Source organism: Mustelus asterias, chromosome 1 (genome assembly GCF_964213995.1).
Source record: "Mustelus asterias chromosome 1, sMusAst1.hap1.1, whole genome shotgun sequence".
Lineage (NCBI taxonomy): Eukaryota > Metazoa > Chordata > Chondrichthyes > Carcharhiniformes > Triakidae > Mustelus > Mustelus asterias.
The window spans coordinates 138,601,921-138,620,624 of record NC_135801.1 but is presented as its reverse complement, the minus strand read 5'-3'; the positions used below and the strand labels follow the sequence as shown (position 1 = coordinate 138,620,624).

Below are 18,704 nucleotides of genomic sequence, written 5' to 3'. Positions count from 1 at the left end.
CAAGTACAATATTTCATGGTGGCTTTGATACACAATGAAACACAGAATCCCTACAGTGCAGAAGGAGCCCATTCAGCCCATCGAGTCTGCACCGACCACAATCTCATCCAGGCCCTATCCCCGTAACCCCACATATTCACCCTGTTAATCCCCTGACAAGAGGGTCAATTTAGCATGACCAATCAACCTAACCCGCACATCTTTAGACTGTGAGAGGAAACCAGAGCACCCGGAGGAAACCACGCAAACACGGAGGAGAATTGTGCAAACTCCACACAGACAGTGACACGAGGTCGGAATTGAACCCTGGTCCCTGGCGCTGTGAGACAGCAGTGCGAACCACTGTGCCACCATGCCACTTGTGAAATAAGAAATGTTGGGATATTAGCAAGTTAACACTTACAGATCTATGAATGCAGTATCTAACTGCCAGTGACCCATGCACAAGCTGAATATGAGGAGGCTTCATCTGTTCTATGCATCCCAGCGATGGCAGTGCACCATGCATGCCAACTGTAAGACCTGTAAGCAGACCCTAGAGAAGATAACGAAGTTCAAGAATCTACAAGCTAAAATAAACCATTGCTAACACATTGCCATATGTGCATGTGCTATAAAATGTAGTCTTTCCTCAGCTTCAAAAAAAAAGCAAAGGCATTTATAGCAAAGCAATCTTAGAACATAGAGATGGCGCCATGAAGATCACCTCTGGCCTTCATTGTTGTGCCTGTGACCGATTCTATACAAGACCTGATATGCAATGTCACCAGTTACATTATTGCTATCAGGTACTGTAGTGATCAAAAGGTAGCTAATTAATTGATCACTTTTTAAAAAAAAGCCTATCCTTCTATCTTTCATGGAATACCATTGACACGCATGCCAATATCAACACTAGTGCATTTCCAAAGTGCAGAGGAGTTACTGATGACTGCCATATGTCTAACCTGAAGGACTTGAAGATGTGAATGTGGTTAGATAGTTTGTATGGGTAGATTTTATGGGAGGACAGATTATCTGTCACCCCCAGGCCCAGCTAAAAATTAATAGGCACCTTGCCAACATGAAATCTGGCTGCCTTGATGTGATCATACACCGGAGGCAGCCATAATTGGATTAGATTGGGACAAATCCCACCCCAGAAAACTAACAGTCAATCTAATTAGCTGGTAGGCCTGTAGTCTGAGCAAGATCAGAAGAGAATCGTGTCCACTTGGAACGACATGCAGTCTTGAGGAAGGAATGAAGATGTCTTCTGGACTTAGATAAATTATTTTGGACGGGTACTGTTGGGATACCCCAGTGAGCTGGGGGCAGGACAAAGGGGCCACCATCATGGAGGTTGGTGCCCTCATGGGCATAGGGGAAATCCCCCTCCAAAGGAACCAAAAGCAGTAACAGATGCAGCAAGCAATTAACATAAATGGTATGTTGTCCTTCATCGCAAGGGCATTTGAGTAAAAATGCCTTGCTACAATTGTAGAGCATTAGTGACACCACACCTGGAGTATTGTGTACAATTTTGGTCTCCTTATCGAAGGAAGGATGTACTTGCCATAGAAGGAATTTAACCAAGGTTCACCATGAGATGGCGGGGTTGTCTAGAGTTTTGAAGAATGACAGGTGATCTCATTGAAGCTTACAAAGTTTTTACAGGATGTGACAGGATAAATGTAGATATGTTTTCTCTGGCTGGTGAGTCTAGAACCAGGAGAGAGACACTCAGAATAAGGGGCCTAAACATAAAATAGGTCAACAGCGTACATTTTGTGACACGGGCCTCCTGCATTCAATGTGTTATGATTGATTTATCTTACCTTGCAGATTCCTTGAACTTAGCTATCACCTCCAGAGTAGGGGGTCTAATGGGTAGCATTACTACCCACTGTCAGGCATGGTACACTGCCATCTCCTGGGGTGTATGGAACAGATTAAGATTTCTCACGCTCATCTTTTAAAGTAGAATGCTATTTCATCAGCAATTGAACATGACATTGTGACTACCACTCGCCCAGGGACACTCTCTGATGCTTGCCATGTTGCATTCTCTTTTGTTTCAACTTCACTTGTCAGTTCCCCATCCACCTCTCACACACAGACTTTGTTCAGACTGAAAATTATTGTGACCATTTTAGAGCTGTGAGAAGAAAGATAAAGAGCGCACCCCCCCCGCCCCTTCCCTTTGAGGCCATCTACCCTTAAATGGACAAATTGCGTCAACTTTTGAGTGTCAAGACTTAAGGGCTGCTTGCTCTAGATTCGTGATGTGGAGATGCCGGCGTTGGACTGGGGTAAACACAATAAGAAGTTTTTAACAACACCAGGTTAAAGTCCAACAGGTTTATTTGGTAGCAAAAGCCACACAAGCTTTCGGAGCTCCAAGCTCCAGATTCACCAGAATGTCCTTGCTCATTGTGCAAGGTTCAAACTGTGCCAGAAGCACATGTAAATTATTGAAGTTGGTTGACCACACTGAATCTGGCTAGGTGACTACCCACTCTAGTTGCACAGTCGTTATGGAAACATTGTCACTGGGATTGCCAACTTTGTCCTTTTTGTAGCTTGCGTATTTTGACCATCTTACTCATGGCATTATTAAAAGACTTGTATCTCTGTATTCGGTTATTTACAATGAGGTCAAAGTTGCATTTACTTTTACATTGATCTAGTTCCTCTTTTCTGTGATAGCTCTCTAACATTTTTTAGATTATCAGGTGTATTCTGTTTATTTCTGATTATCCTATACACTTACAATAGGACTGGTTACACAGTTACACAAAATATAGGACTAATTTCCTCAATCTCATAGTCCCAAATTGATGATCTACATTTGGAGGTTTGGATTGAAGAAAGGTCTACAGCACTAATTCTACAATTTGCGCTCCTCATGAACATGGCTTCCTAGTAGGAATGTAGGGTCCAAGAATCGCTTTCTTGTATTTCTTGACCGTTTGAGAATTTGCATTGCTAAATTAAATGGTCACAATAAATGTTCACCCATCCTTGCCTGGTCTGGTCTACAGGTGAATCCAGACCTACAGTAAATTAGTTGACTCTTAACTGCCCTCTGAATTGACCGAATAAGGGTATTTAAAGATGGGCAACATATGTTTGCCAGCGATGCCCACGTCTCATGAAAGAATTTTTTAAAAAGTACAAGGGTGATAAATGTAACTTCTTTCTTTACAGCACAGTATAATTACTAAGATATGAAACTGAATGGCAGGAAAAGATCAATTGGTCCATCAAGCATGCTCCACATTATGACCAGAGATTTCCTATCACCCCCAGAATGACAGCCATTCTATTTTTGGACTTTTAAAGATTTTGTTTCATAATGAAATATAAGTGTGTCATTTGTGTGGGTTGTGGAATGCATTGATAACACACAGTGCTATGGGGAAGAGCAGTGTTGCCCTTCTGCAATAAAATCCGTTTTTTTCTTTTTGAGCTATGTAAATTCTCTAGATGGTCACAGACATCAAAATACATTTTGTAATGACACAAGTGGAAATATTTTGGAATCTAAACATGAGAATGCAGATATGATGAATATTAATACTTTTGACTGCTTTTAGTTTGTAGATGCCTAGTCTGAGTTCTTGCACCTAATAATTTAATAACCTAATAATAACCGCTAGGGTCCAAGAAAGAAACTGTTTTGAATTTGATCAATGTAGTTGAGCTGTGTACATAGGAATTGCTGGACAAGAAAAGACTAAGGTCCATTTAATTTGCCTCCTCAAAATGGCACATGACCAATGAGCATAAGCCTCTGAGTCAAGCAGCAGTTTCTGGTTCCCCACCACTTGTGCGTGGCTGGTAACTAAAGTGAAACTTTGTTATTGTCAATCAATAACTTGAGGCTGGAAGGTAAAACTCTGTGCCTTTTGATATTGTGAACTTTGGAGATCGGCAGTGATTTTTTTTTTAAATCATCGCATGTTGGAGAGAGTAAGTTACTGTTGGACTCCAGGGGGATGAGGACTCCCAGTTAAGAATCTCCACTGTAGCGTCATTAGGGAACCGTAAGGGTTTTTTTAATGACGACCATGAAACTGTTAGTCATAAATGAGCCAGCTTTATGTTTATTTAATTAAATGCAAATTTCCCAGCTGCCATGGTGAGATTTGAACTCTCTTCTCTAGTTCAATAGTCTAGGCCTCTGGAATACTCGTCCAGTAACATAACCACTTTGCTACCATACCCCTAAATGTCATCAAAAATAACCTCCTATGATAGAAAGCTTTGAGTACTATAGATTCAAAGTGACCTGTTCCTCCCATGAATGCTATACTTGCCTTATGCTGTGTTTTAAATTAGTCATATACTGCATCCTACAATTTTCTGAAGTAAATATTTTGAATGAATTAGTACTAATTATTTCTACCATCTCTTCTGGCATTTGTTCCAAAGCTTGATTGCGCACTCATTGAAATATTAATTTTGCTGATTAGTTTTCAAGTTACCCCTTCAAGTGCAGGTCATGTCCCCTGTTTCTACCATTTTGGACAAGGTGAAATAGCTTGTCATGGTCTATAGGAAAGAAACTTTATTGTTGACTTGAGGATTAACATGCCTAATGTGACAAGTATTGTAAAGTTCTGTGTTTCTTCCCCTCCCCCTGTGTTTTCCAGGTTTCTGAGCCATATGTTACAGGCTACCAATGTGGCCACAGGGGATTTTCAATGTTTTGTGCAGCTCGACTGATTACCTGAGACATCATGGATAGCCCACCCAAACTGACAGGGGAAACGTTGATTGTACATCACATTCCCCTCGTTCACTGCCAGGTTCCAGACAGAAAGTGCTGTAGCATGGGCAAAAGACCAAACCCTTTCTACCATACTGATCTGGGAATCACGAGGACTACGTCGCTGCCAGAAAAGGACCTGCTTCAAAAGGAAACATTACTTTACAGCAGCTTAATTCAGGCTTCCTGTTTACCTCCTGGGGCACCACATGAAATTGAAGGCAGAATACCAAACTCAAAAGAAACCAACACTAGTGAACAGCACAATTCATTAATTTTGAATGAGAATAATGATCAGGAAAGCTCCAATAACAGTTCTTTTCATCCTCAGAATAGCAACATTAACAATCCACCATTTGTTCTGCATGAACAGCCATTTCACCTTCATGGTGCTGAAAACAACACAAAGCAATGGAGTCCCACCATTAGACAAGGGATTATTGAAGGTCAAGAAGAACAATCACATCAATGTGATGGGAAGAAGTCAAATAGGACCATCGCACCAAGACCATCATCAGCTGACTTAATGGAACTACCTATATGCAACTGTGCTCATGATAGCACATCGACCTTATTCTTTGATTGCAATCAAGGATTGGAGAGCAGCCAAGATGGATTGTTCAGAAAGCAAAATTTGCTAGAGAGCAGAAGATGCAGCTGCTCCAGCCTGGATATACAACAAGGCAGAAGTTGTGTCTTTTCAGATCAGTCTGAGATAGATAATCAGCAAATGACTTGTAACAGTGACTCATCATGTAACAGTTCGGATGGTGTGCTGGTCAACTTCACAGCAATCTACAATAAAATGAAAAGCCAGTCAAAGTCCAACCTAAGTTCAGCCAACATGTCCCATGATTCTTCCTACTGCAGCCACTCCGATATAGGTGCGTTCTACTTGGACCTACACTCATCACCTAATGAGCCAAAGAATTCATGTGAGATTCACAATGGTGATAGTGCCATGCACACCTGTCTGTGCCATCAACAGTGTTCACCAGCTGTTGATGACAACTGCAATTCTTACCACCTACCATGTGAAAACATGCCCTGTTCTTCTGAAAATTCAGATTTTACTGCATGTTTTCAAAGCCAAGCAAGACTAGTTGTTGCCACGCAAAATTATTACAAATTAGTAACTTGTGACCTATCTTCTCAGTCTACACCAAGCCCAGTAGGATCTTCAATAACAAGCTGCTCAGAAGATCACACAAAGAGTACAAGCCCTAGTCAACCTACAGAGTATTACCTCTTCCGCCAACCAGAAGATAAGAAGATTAACATTGATCAATGTCTTCAGGAGAAACCAGCAGTGGACACTACTGAAGATCTTATTGAAGGTCAAGTGTATGTGAATGTTGCTTCAAATACTTCTGGCAGGCAAAGATCGAGGAGCTATGATCGCAACTTGGATAAGAGCCCATCTCCTAGGTTGGGTTCATTAGAACGTATGTATAGTTGCCCAGGCAAACTAAGTGATGGTCATGCAGGGACATCTCAGCGATCACCACCAAGACGAGTAACCTCATTTGCTGAAATTGCTCGAACTAGAAAACGAAGTGGAAACTCTCCACCGCTAAAAACCAGTGGGGATTCTTCCATAGAGTTCTCTCCAATTCTGGAAAATCAGAAAGAAAATAATGTATTTGTTTACTTGGATGAGGAGCAGCACCATAATTTGCCTGGCAGGTCCTCTACAAAAATGGATTTAACAACATCATGTGATGCACCTTTTATTCATCGTTTCAGCAACAAAAACAGTAATGCAAGTGTGTATGATAGAGCTCACCTGGAAGTGTATGGACCATGTTACAGTGGAGAAGATGGCAGGAAACTAGAACCAGGGAATACACTCCATCAACAAATTGAAAAGGATGCATCTTTTGACAGCAGAACTAAAATGGAAGGTAAGTCAATGTCTTGCTCTTAAAATAGTCTAAAATAGCCATTGTGTAATTCTTTTAAATCCTAGCTACTTCTGTAGTAAAGCCTTTTTTTTGGATTTGTTTTGTTTTTAAATAATCGTTTTGAATTCATGTATTATATATTTGAGTGCTTTTCCATTTCGCAACAGGGTTAATATCAGGTACTTGCAGATAAAACACAACAGATTAAAACCTCTACCAGCCCAACATATAGATATGGCTTAACATTCGTGTAAGAATGGCGTTTTCAATCCTTTGTCATTTTTGTTTCCCTCACTAATCATCCTTGTGGCCCATTTGTGGGAGGCTTAATGCTTTTAATCAGAAACTAAGCAGAAATGACCTAATCCTTATTTAACTGAGATCTGTCGCAATATTTCCTAGACGTGAAAGAGTATTAATAGTAGTGGTAATATTCTGCGCAAATTCGTCTTGTCTGTTCTGCAAACATTCCACAGATATTCATACCATGAATCTGAGCCTACTAATCCTCTATCTCCAAGCAAACAGATGGTAGTGTAATGCTTATGTTACTAATAATCCAGAGAAAATGAGTTCAAATCCCATCAGTTCAAAAATTTTGAATTCATCAGAAAGAAAATCTAGAAATTAAAAGCTGTTATCAGTAAAGCAAGTAAGGAAACTTGCTAATGATACCAAAACGCAAGAAATAATACTTTTCACTATGTTAATACATGTGGCAATAATAAATCAAATCAAAAATCTGATTTAGAATTGACAAGTCTTGCATCAATGTATTTTTCTCTGAATTGTCTTCTCAAATGGCCTAGCAAGCCACTCCATTGTTTCAAATCACCACAGCACTTCAAGAAAGACCTTTTCAGAGAAGCTAGAGCCTGGTAATAAATGCTGACTGGTAACAAAGTCAGCATCTGCATGTCATGAATGAATAAAATTAGTTTCAAAAATTTACCCAGTATAATCCATTGTGACTTCATTGTCACAAACATCCTGAGATACTTTACAGGAGGATGGGGTGGTAAGAGAAAATAGTTAAAGAAATGGAAAGCAAGCCATGGTCATAAGAGTGCAGACAAGCGATTGGAAGATTGGTTGATAGGATAGATCTTGTTAATGTGTTTGAAGGGAGAGAGAGCCGTTAAGCAGTTTCAGAAAGTGGTGCTGATGTGGCTGACAGCTCTGCTACCTATGTGAGACCTAAAAAAAGGAATGGCAGGTTGGAGCAGATTTTGGGATAGATGAGATGGTGGAGGGATTTGAAAATTAGGGGCTTTATATTGACAGTAAACCGCTGTAGGTCAGCTAGGGAATTGAGGAGGTAATTCATTTGGACAATTGAATCCAGACCACAGTGAGGGCAAGTGAGCTTTATGCTGGGTGAAGGATGGGAAGCCAGTAAAGAGAATATTGAGGAAATTTAATACAGATGTGAAAAACATGGATAAATGTGGCTGTGGCAGTGAGGCTGAAAGAGGGTTGGTGGACGGTAATATTACAGGTATGGAAGAAAATGACCTTGGTGTTAAGGAGACTTGGATTTTGAAGCTCAGCTATGGGTCGAATAGGATGTCAAAATTTGTATTGTCTGGTCTGAACAAGTGGTTGGGGAGACAGTGTCAATAACAAGAAGATGAAGTTCATGGCAGGAACAGAAACCATGGTTGCTTCTGTCTTCCTGGAACTCAGTTAAAGGAAATCCAAATATCCATAATTTGACGTTGGCATGCAATCTGATGACAAGGTGATGGTGGGGCTGAGGGAAGGGTGGAAGATATTGCTGGGCATCAGGGCCAACCAGAAGAGAACCAGGAGTGATAACTCATCATTGTCGCAGACAATCATTTGTGATTTTGGCCATTTGTGAGACTTGCTGCTTTGAATAGGGCAGACGCCAGATCGGAGAGTCTCGTGGAAGAGTTGAGTTTTGAGAGTATGTGGGAATGAGAGAGAAACTTCAAAGAGCACAGCTGGAGTGGGTTAAATACTAGGGAGAGAAGTAGCTTGTATAATGTCAACTGCATGTTATCTTGCTTTCCTTATTAATTCAACCTTTAATTAAAATCTGGCATGGGCTTCTGTTCCACTAATCCTGCTGGTATTCTGTTCCATTGACTTGTATCTTCTTAAATAAAATGTTGCTTAAATTTCCTATTTTCATGTTTGATCCTCATAATGTGACATGTTTTCCATCCCGACTGCTATGTCTTCCCATAGGGAGCGGAGAGAGGTCACTTTGCCCCTTGACTGATAATTCAGAACAGGAGGAATCTGGGAGCAAGAGGAGGAGAGAGAACAGAATCTAAAGCTTATTTTAGTTAATGCCAGTGAACCTGGAGAATAATAGGTTTATTGGAATAAGATATTCCTCCTCTTCCTTTTGCCCCAGCTGTATACATAAAAATTATAATATCTAAATTTATAATGACATTCAGGAAAGCTGTTACATTGTTTCATGGTATCATTACATGTAAATTAGAAAGTAATTTGCATTACGTTATAGTGGCTATGTTGGGTGGAATTCTTCCAAAAAAATTCACATGCCAAATTCACGTAAAAACTGGAGTAAGCAGTGGGCCATTCAGAATGAATCTCCCACACTCTTGTGCATCAGAGTGCACTAGCGTGAATCACATTAAAAATCCAGGGGCGAGGCCTATTCCCGCTTGAAAGGCCGGCAACATAACGCTGAGTGGGCCACTGATCTGAGCGAGATCGGCGCATTCACAGTATGTCCGCACTGTTGGCCTCCCGATCACTGGCCAGCATTGCAACCCCGCAATGCTGCCCCTCCGACCCCCTCCTGGACGTGTCCGGGCCAGTCCACACCACCACCACCAGCAATCCCGATCTCCACATTTCTCCACCTCAGAGCCCTGACACCCCAGCCCCAATCGCTGGCCTCCCTCTGTCACTGATCCAAAGTGCAGCATGGCAGTGGGATCTCTTGCCCCCTTCTGGCCCTATCCTCTTATCACTGCCCAAGCTGGTGGGCAGTGTCAAGGTGCCCCTGGGCATCGCCACTTTGCCCCTTGGGCAGTGCCAGGGGTCCCAGACTGGTACTGCCAGGCTGAAAATGCCTGGTGCCAGCCCCCCACTTACCCCAACCCTCTGGGAGTGCCTCCAAGGCCCCCCCCCCCCCCCCCTCACTCCAGCGGGGTTGGGCCACCAGCTCCCTGTTAGTGGGGAGCTGTTGTAAAACACTCCTGGCGTGGGGGGGAGAGGCTAGCGGGCCCAGAGATTTCAGTGCCAGGCCTGCTAATGACATTAAAATGAACATTTAGAAAGATTATTCAGCTCCACGTCAATTTCTGGTGCGGAGTTGACGCCGCCGGAAATCTGGCTGCCGGAGACCATGGCGCCCAGCGGGAAACCCGCTACATGGCCTCCGCTTATGTCTCCCAGCCCACTGCACTGCTAGAGCAATACAGCGGGCTGGAAGAATCGCCCCCGTTGTGTAGCATTTAAAACTGAATGATGGACCCTCAAATTCTGAGCAATTTCCCATTCTGACTCCTATTGCAGACTTTTGGAACTGCCAAAATATGCAACAAATGACATTTTCAGCTGTTTGTCAGTGTATTCCACTGACTTCCTGTCATAGTGGTAGAACTTCCAGGTCATAAATCTTCCCTCTGTTACTGCACTTGAGGAATACTATAGGTGAAAAATTAAGTTGACCTTCTTCAGAACTGCTTTTACAAAGAAGTGGTCATGGAGATTGCAAACTCTGCATTACATCAAGAGTAGAACTGTGATGTGGCAGTGCAGCATGCACATTCAGTAAACGATTATATTTGTGCCTAAAGGAGAATAATGTATTTTGGAACGTTTATAAAAACTGGTCAGAATTACTTTATAGTCAGTATTTTTAACCTCTCAAAATGGAAAAGGTATGATAATATGGAATATCACAACAGCAAAAATATCAACATTTGAACTGAAAGCTGGTAGGATACAATGCTGGTCGGATGCAATCAGCATTTTTTTTTTTAAAAAGGTACTTGCCTTCGAGGTTTCGACCTCATTGTTCCAGAGGAGCAGCTGGAGAGGTGATTCAAGCGAGGAAAGCTAGTCGGAAAGAGGGATTTATAACTTTTTTTTCTTTTTTCGGAGTTTTTGTAAGGCAGCTGGAAGTCTAAAACCAGAAGTAGGCCCCAGTGAGACCTGGGAAGTTTTATTTTCTGACATCAGCTAGTAGCGCGCGGAAGGTTTAAAAAGCAGGCCGCTCTATCCAGCGGGCAGCGTTGTGAGTGAGAGGGAGCAGAGTGGAATGGCTTTGGCTCAAACAGGCTTCGGCGTGAACAGGCAGAGGCGAGGGTACAGCCCGGTAAGTTGTTATTGTTTCTTCAGAGTAGAAAGAATGCCAGACAGGATGTTGGACTGCTTCTCTTGCAGGATGTGGGAAGTCAGGGAGACCTCTGGTGTCCCTGACAACGACACCTACAGGAGGTGCATCCAGCTGCAGCTCCTAACAAACCGCGTTAGGGAACTGGAGCAGGAGCTGGATGACCTCCGGATCATTCGGGAGAATGAGGAGTTTATAGATGGTAGCTTCAGGGAGGCAGTTACGCCAAAGGCACAGAGCACAGGTAATTGGGTTACCGTTAAGCGAGGGAAAAGGCAGGTAGAGCAGGGTTTCCCTGTGGCCATTCCCCTCCACAACAGGTATACCGATTTGGATACTGTTGTGGGGGATGCCTTACCTGGGACAAGCTGCGGCAGCCGGATCTCTGGCACTGAGTGTGGTTCTGCAGCGCAGAAGGGAGGGTGGAAGAAGAGGAGAGCGGTAGTGATAGGGGACTCGATAGTCAGAGGTACAGACAGGAAGTTCTGTGGTCGTGACAGAGACTCGCGGATGGTTTGTTGCGTCCCGGGTGCCAGCGTCAGGGATGTCTCTGATCGCGTGCACAGCATTCTGAAGTGGGAGGGTGATCAGCCAGATGTCATGGTACACATTGGTACCAATGACGTAGGAAGGGTGAGGAGGTCCTGAAGAGTGAGTATAGAGAGCTTGGTAGGAAGTTAAAAAGCAGGACCCCGAGGGTAGTAATCTCAGGATTGCTACCTGTGCCACGTGCCAGTGACGGTAAGAGTAGGATGCTCGGGCGGATGAACACGTGGCTGAGGAACTAGTGTAGGGGGCAGGGTTTCAGATTTCTAGATCATTGGGACCTCTTCTGGGGCAGGTGGGACCTGTACAAGAGAGACGGGTTACACCTGAACTACAAGGGGATCAATATACTTGCAGGGAGGTTTGCTAGTGTTATTGGGGAGAGTTTAAACTAGATTTGCAGGGGGATGCGAACCAGAGTGCCAGAGCAGATAGTGGAGCGGGGGTGAAAATAAATGATGTTAATAGTTCCTGCAAAATCACAAATAGAAGGGTTGTGTGTGGTGGTAATAATCTTCTGAGGTGTGTCTATTTCAATGCCAGGAGTATTGTGGGGAAGGCAGATGAGCTGAGGGGTGTAGATTGACGCATGGAATTATGACATTATAGCCATTAGTGAAACTTGGCTACAGGAGGGCAGGACTGGCAGCTCAATGTTCCAGGGTTCCGATGTTTCAGACGTGATAGAGGCAGGGGGATGAAGGGTGGGGGGGTGGCATTGCTAGTCAGGGAAAATGTTACAGCAGTGCTCAGGCAGGACAGATTAGAGGGCTTGTCTACCGAGGCCATATGGGTGGAGCTGAGAAACAGGAAAGGTATGACCACATTAATAGGGTTGTATTATAGACCACCCAATAGTCAGCGAGAATTGGAGGAGCAAATCTGCAGAGAGATAGCAGACAACTGCAGGAAACATAAAGTTGTGATAGTAGGGGATTTTAATTTTCCACATATAGATTGGGACTCCCATACTGTTAAAGGTCTAGACGGGTTAGATTTTGTAAAATGTGTTCAAGAAAATTTTCTAAATCAATATATAGAGGTACCAACTAGACAGGATGCAATATTAGATCTCCTATTAGGAAACGAGTTAGGACAAGTGACGGAAGTGTGTGTAGGGGAACACTTTGGTTCCAGTGATCATAATGCCATTAGTTTCGACTTGATCATGGATAAAGATAGATCTGGTCCTCGGGTTGAGGTTCTAAATTGAAAAAAGGCCAAATTTGAAGAAATGAGAAAGGATCTAAAAAGCGTGGATTGGGACAGGCTGTTCTCTGGCAAGGATGTGAATGGTAAGTGGGAGGCCTTCAAAGGAGAAATTTTGAGAGTGCAGAGTTTGTATGTTCCTGTCGGGATTAAAGGCAAAGTGAATAAGAATAAGGAACCTTGATTCTCGAGGGATATTGGAACTCTGATAAAGAAGAAGAGAGAGATGTATGACATGTAGAGGCAACAGGGAGCAAATAAGATGCTTGATGAGTATAAAAAGTGCAAGAAACTACTTAAGAAAGAAATCAGGAGGGCTAAAAGACATGAGGTTGCTTTGGCAGACAAGGTGAAGGATAATCCTAAGAGCTTCTACAGGTATATTAAGAGCAAAAGGATAGTAAGGGATAAAATTGGTCCTCTTGAAGATCAGAGTGGTCGGCTATGTATGGAACCAAAAGAAATGGGGGAGATATTAAATGGGTTTTTTGCATCTGTATTTACTAAGGAAACTGGCCTGGAGACTATGGAAATAAGGCAAACAAGTAGGGAGGTCATGGAACCTATACAGATTAAAGGGAAGGAGGTGCTTGCTGTCTTGAGGCAAATCAGAGAAGATAAATCCCCAGGGCCGGACAGGGTATTTCCTCGGACCTTGAAGGAGACTAGTGTTGAAATTGCAGGGGCCCTGGCAGATATATTTAAAATGTCGGTATCCACGGGTGAGGTGCCGGATGATTGGAGGATAGCTCATGTTGTTCCGTTATTTAAAAAAGGCTCAAAGTAATGTGGGAAATTATAGGCCGGTAAGTTTGACGTCAGTAGTAGGTAAATTATTGGAAGGAATACTAAGAGATAGGATCTACAAATATTTGGATAGACAGGGACTTATTAGGGAGAGTCAACATGGCTTTGTGCGTGGTAGGTCATGTTTAACGAATCTATTAGAGTTTTTCGAGGAGGTTACCAGGAAAGTGGATGAAGGGAAGGCAGTGGATGTTGTCTACATGGACTTCAGTAAGGCCTTTGATAAGGTCCCGCATGGGAGGTTAGTCAGGAAGGTTCAGTCGCTAGGTATACATGGAGAGGTAGTAAATTGGATTAAACATTGACTCAATGGAAGAAGCTAGAGAGTGGTAGTGGAGGATTGCTTTCCTGAGTGGAGGCCTGTGACTAGTGGTGTGCCACAGGGATCAGTGCTGGGTCCATTGTTGTTTGTCATCTATATCAATGATCTGGATGATGATGTGGTAAATTTGCTGATGATACAAAGATTGGAGGTGTAGTGGACAGTGAGGAAGGTTTTCAAAGCTTGCAGAGGGATTTGGACCAGCTAGGAAAATGGGCTGAAAAATGGCAGATGAAGTTTAATGCAGCCAAGTGTGAGGTATTGCACTTTGGAAGGACAAACCAAAGTAGAACATACAAGGTAAATGGTAGGACACTGAAGAGTGCAGTAGAACAGAGGGATCTGGGAATACAGATACATAATTCCCTAAAAGTGGCGTCACAGGTAGATAGGGTTGTAAAGAGTGCTTTTGGTACATTGGCCTTTATAAATCAAAGTATTGAGTATAAGAGTTGGAATGTTATGGTGAGGTTGTATAAGACATTGGTGAGGCCGAATGTAGAGTATTGTGTGCAGTTTTGGTCACCTAATTACAGGAAGGATATTAATAAGGTTGAAAGAGTACAGAGAAGGTTTACCAAGGATGTTGCCGGGACTTGAGAAACTGAGTTAAGGGGAAAGGTTGAATAGGTTAGGACTTTATTCCCTGGAGCGTAGAAGAATGAGGGGAGATTCGATAGAGGTGTATAAAATTATGACGGGTATAGATAGAGTGAATGCAAGCAGGCTTTTTCCACTGAGGCTAGGGGAGAAAACAACTAGAGGACATGGGTTAAGGATGAAGGGGGAAAAGTTTAAAGGGAATATTCGGGGGGGCTTCTTCACACAGAGAGTGGTGGGAGTTTGGAATGAGCTGCCAGATGAGGTGGTGAATGCGGGCTCACTTTTAACATTTAAGAAAAACTTGGACAGGTACATGGATGAGAGGGGTGTGGAGGGATATGGTCCAGGTGCAGGTCAGTGGGGCTAGGCACAAAAATGGTTCGGCACAGCCAAGAAGGGCCAAAAGGCCTGTTTCTGTGCTGTAATGTTCTATGGTTCTATGAACTGCAAAGTGGCTATGTAAAACAGCTTTTGTTTTATTAAATTGAAAAAGATGCTGAGGGGAAAATAAAAGGAGTAAGTCCCAGAAGTGACATTACCAATGGAGATTGAAATCCATGTACATTTTTTATTAACTGCAAAGGTCAGTTCTGTGATCAGTTAAAATTTATTGCTGAATAAAATTATAACGTTTGCCTGATGTATGAAACATTGTGATTGAGTTCTCCCAAAAAAATTCTAAGTGTTGAATTTGCGGGAAAACTGGAATAATTCACGCTGTTTTTTTCAGTGGGATTTCACCCTAGAATCTCCCACACTCTGCACTGCAGCAGTCACCAGCACGAATATCATTAAATTTCAGGGGGCGGGGCCTAGTCCCGTTGGAGAGGCTGAAACCAGCGGGCCTCTGCACATGCGCAGCATCCTGAACTGTCAGCCTCCCATTTGTGGCCAGCTCGATCACTGGCCAGCCCGGGCCGACCCCAACCCTCCCCCTCCTGGCTTGCCCTGATCTCCAGCCCACACTACCCCGATCGCTGGCCTCCCTCCTGCCCTGACCGGAACCCAATGGAGAGTAGTAGCAGGAACCCCACCCCCACTGCCCCCTAAGCCCCACCCCCTTGGCACTGCCCTATGCCCAATGGGCAGTGCCAAGATGCCCCTTGGGCATGGGCACTTTGCCCCTCGGGCAGTGCCAGGGTGCCCATGCCCTGGAGGCACTCCCTCACCGCCCGATCCCCTGGGGGGCCCCTACACTCCAGTTGCTCTCCTTCACTCCAGCATTGTCATCCCGATAGTTTCCCGAAAGTGTAAACCCTGCTGGAGTGAAACACACTGGTGGGCTTGGAGAGGCTAGCGGGCCTGGAGAATTCAGTCCCGGGCCCACTAATTACATTTATATTAAAAACAGTTTAAAATTACTAACCTGGTCTTCCCGCTGGTTTCCAGCGCAGATCTGATGGTGCCAGAAATCCAGCACTGGAAGATGCGTTTGCAGAGGGAACGAATGTGTGAATCCCGTGCATGCCTGGCCACGAGATTCTCCCATCCTGCTGTGCTAGAAAATTAGCACAGTTGGGTGGGAAAATCACTCCCTGTATTACTGAATGTCCTATTGTATCTGATGAACCTTGGCACTGATGGTAATAGATTAAAATATCCTCTTCACGTTGGTGGATCAGATGTCTGGTTTTCCATGTTATGTGAACCCCACTCTTCTAAAAGTTTTGATCAAAGGATAGTGTCTTATTTCTACTTTCCTAACATAATCATAGAATCCCCACAGTACAGAAGGAGGCCATTTGGCCCATTGAGTCTCTACCGACCGCAATCCCACCCAGGCCCTATTCCCGTAACCTGTAAATTAGCATTTACCCTGCTAATCCCCCTGACACTTGGGTCAATTTAGCACGGTTAAACAACCTAACCTGCACATCTTTGGATCTTTTATTCTGTGTATTAATGTTTTATTAAAAGCTTTTTTGTAACTTTTAAAATTGTGCAGTTGGCATGATGCTTGACTAAATAGAAAGAAGCCATTTGTGCAATTCAATGGCTGTATTACATAGTTCATTGAAAATAATTGTCTTATTTAGCAAACAAATTTGAGGAATGCCATCATATCTAATAAATGTTGCAGATTGAATTCTGCAAATAATGTGTTCCGAGATCATAGACAGATGTCAAATATTTTTATCTCTAACATAATTACACAATTTTCAGAGTTGTTAAAATAAAAGAATGATTACCACTGTGTTGGTGGACTAAAGGTTTATGGCAGAAATAAAGGGAACACCCACATCTAAAAGCATTTATTCAGAATGCCATTTTTAGTGTGACTTTGCAATCCCTTTTTTCTGAACACAAGTATATCTACCACATAAAAAGTGTGATTCTATTAGTGTGTGAAATGTACTTTGACGATGCAAAGGAAGGCAGGAAGAATAAAAAATCAGAATATTACTTAAAGGGACAACGACTGCAGAATTCTGAGGTGCAGAGGGATCGAGGTGTTCGCTCGTGCATGAGTCGCAAAAAGTTAGTATGCAGGTACAGCAAGTAATTAAAAAGGCGAATAGAATGCTATCCTTTATTATGAGAGGGAATTTACGTAAATGAATGGATGTTATGCTTCAGTTTTACAAGACATTAGTGAGACCACGTCTTGAATACTGTGTGCAGTTTTGGTTTCATTTAAACAAGGATGTAGATGCATTGAACGTGGTTCAGAGGAGGTTTACTTCATTGATACCTGGGGCAGATCTTTCCTGTCCCACCTACCATAGTGGGTGGGACACGGATCATGCAAAGTTCCGTTGACAACGGGTGTGATTTTCTGGCTTTGGGGCAAGCGCAGCTGGAAAACCCTGTCCTGGATGAATGGGTTGTCTTATGAGGAAAGGCTAGATAGACTGGGCTTGTTTCCACTGGAGTTTAAAAGAGTGAAGGATGACTTGATTGAAGTACATACGACTTCAAACTGTCTTGACCAGGTGGATGTGGAAAGAATGTTTCCTCCTTTGGGTGAGTCCAGAACCAGGGGCACTGTTTTAAAAGTAGGTGCACCCTTTTAGGACAGAGATGAGGGGAATATTTTTCTGAGGGAGAGCTTTAGAAATTTGTGCCTCAGAAGGCAGTGGAGGCGGGAACCTAAATTGAATATTTTTAGGGCAGAAGTGGATAGATTCTTGAGGCAAGAGAATTGTTGTAGAATTGTTGCGAATTCAAAGCACAAACAGATCATCAATGATCTTATTGAATGGTGGAGCAAGCTTGAAGGGCTGAATGGCATACTGCTGCTCCTATTTCATGTATTATTGTAGCTGCAGGAAATATTATAAGGAACTAAAAATCCACCTTGTACATTAAATAGTCCTCCTGCTTTAGCCAATCTCAAAATTTTAAAATAAACTGATCGTGTTTTTTTCCTTGCATAGTTGAGAGAAATTGATTCGTTGGTACTTGATGCTAACTTTAGGATCCTTTTTAGATGAGTTTCTTTATGGCCCAAATCTTTTAAGTCACCGTCTGAACCCCTGATTCCAACACAGACTTGACTTTTTATTTTGGCAAACGTCTGATGGAGGATCCTGCAAAGCTTGCCCATGCAGGAAACCTCCTGAGGAAGCAGCATAGACAATCCACACACAAACCATGCCTCTTTTTATGGCACTAGCTGCCGTATTCTGATGAGAAAGAGTTTAAATGTCCCATAGCTGCTTTGAAAAGAGAAGGTAAGTTAAGTGTGTCTGGTGTCAGCTAGGTAGAATGGCAGCTGAATTAGGAATCAGGTGGATCAGGGTTGGTTGGGTTAGGAGGCTTATCTGGTTGGGGGTTCGAAGGAGGGAGTTGTTTGGTGGGGCTGGTCAGGTCAGGTTGCAGGGGAGTTGGGCGTTGGTTGGGATGGAGTTGGCTGATGATGTCTAGTCAGTTTGGAAATTAGGGAGCGGAAGCCGGGATCTGGGGGGTTATACCGGAGTTTGATTAGGACTTTCCTAAAATTTCCTGAGTAGCTACCCAGGTAAGTAAGTTGGATCTGTTTCCTGTTTGAAGTCTTTGACTTAAACTCTGAGTTGGAGACCTTTTTTTTTGGAGAGTCCCCAGGAGCAGGGGGGTTGTCAAAATTTACTTCTTGGACAGTTCCTACAGAGTCAATGCATCAGGGCTTCCAAGGGATCATGATGATCCAGAGACCAGAAGATCTGGGTTGATATATTATAAATCAAAAATACAAAGAAACTCAATTATCTTAACATATACAGATGTGGTCAGTCA

General features: G+C 43.1%; 1 protein-coding gene across 7 annotated transcripts in view; it reads left to right on the top strand.

Annotated features, from left to right (window-relative positions):
- Positions 1-18,704, top strand: part of rusc2 (RUN and SH3 domain containing 2) — a 107,505-nt gene that overhangs the window by 41,465 nt on the left and 47,336 nt on the right. For all 7 annotated transcript variants that reach the window (XM_078219465.1, XM_078219464.1, XM_078219461.1 and 4 more), the window contains exon 3: positions 4,638-6,657. In XM_078219465.1, the coding sequence (XP_078075591.1) occupies positions 4,725-6,657 (1,933 nt within the window). In that variant the 5' untranslated portion in view covers positions 4,638-4,724. The remainder of the gene's footprint in view (positions 1-4,637; positions 6,658-18,704) is intronic.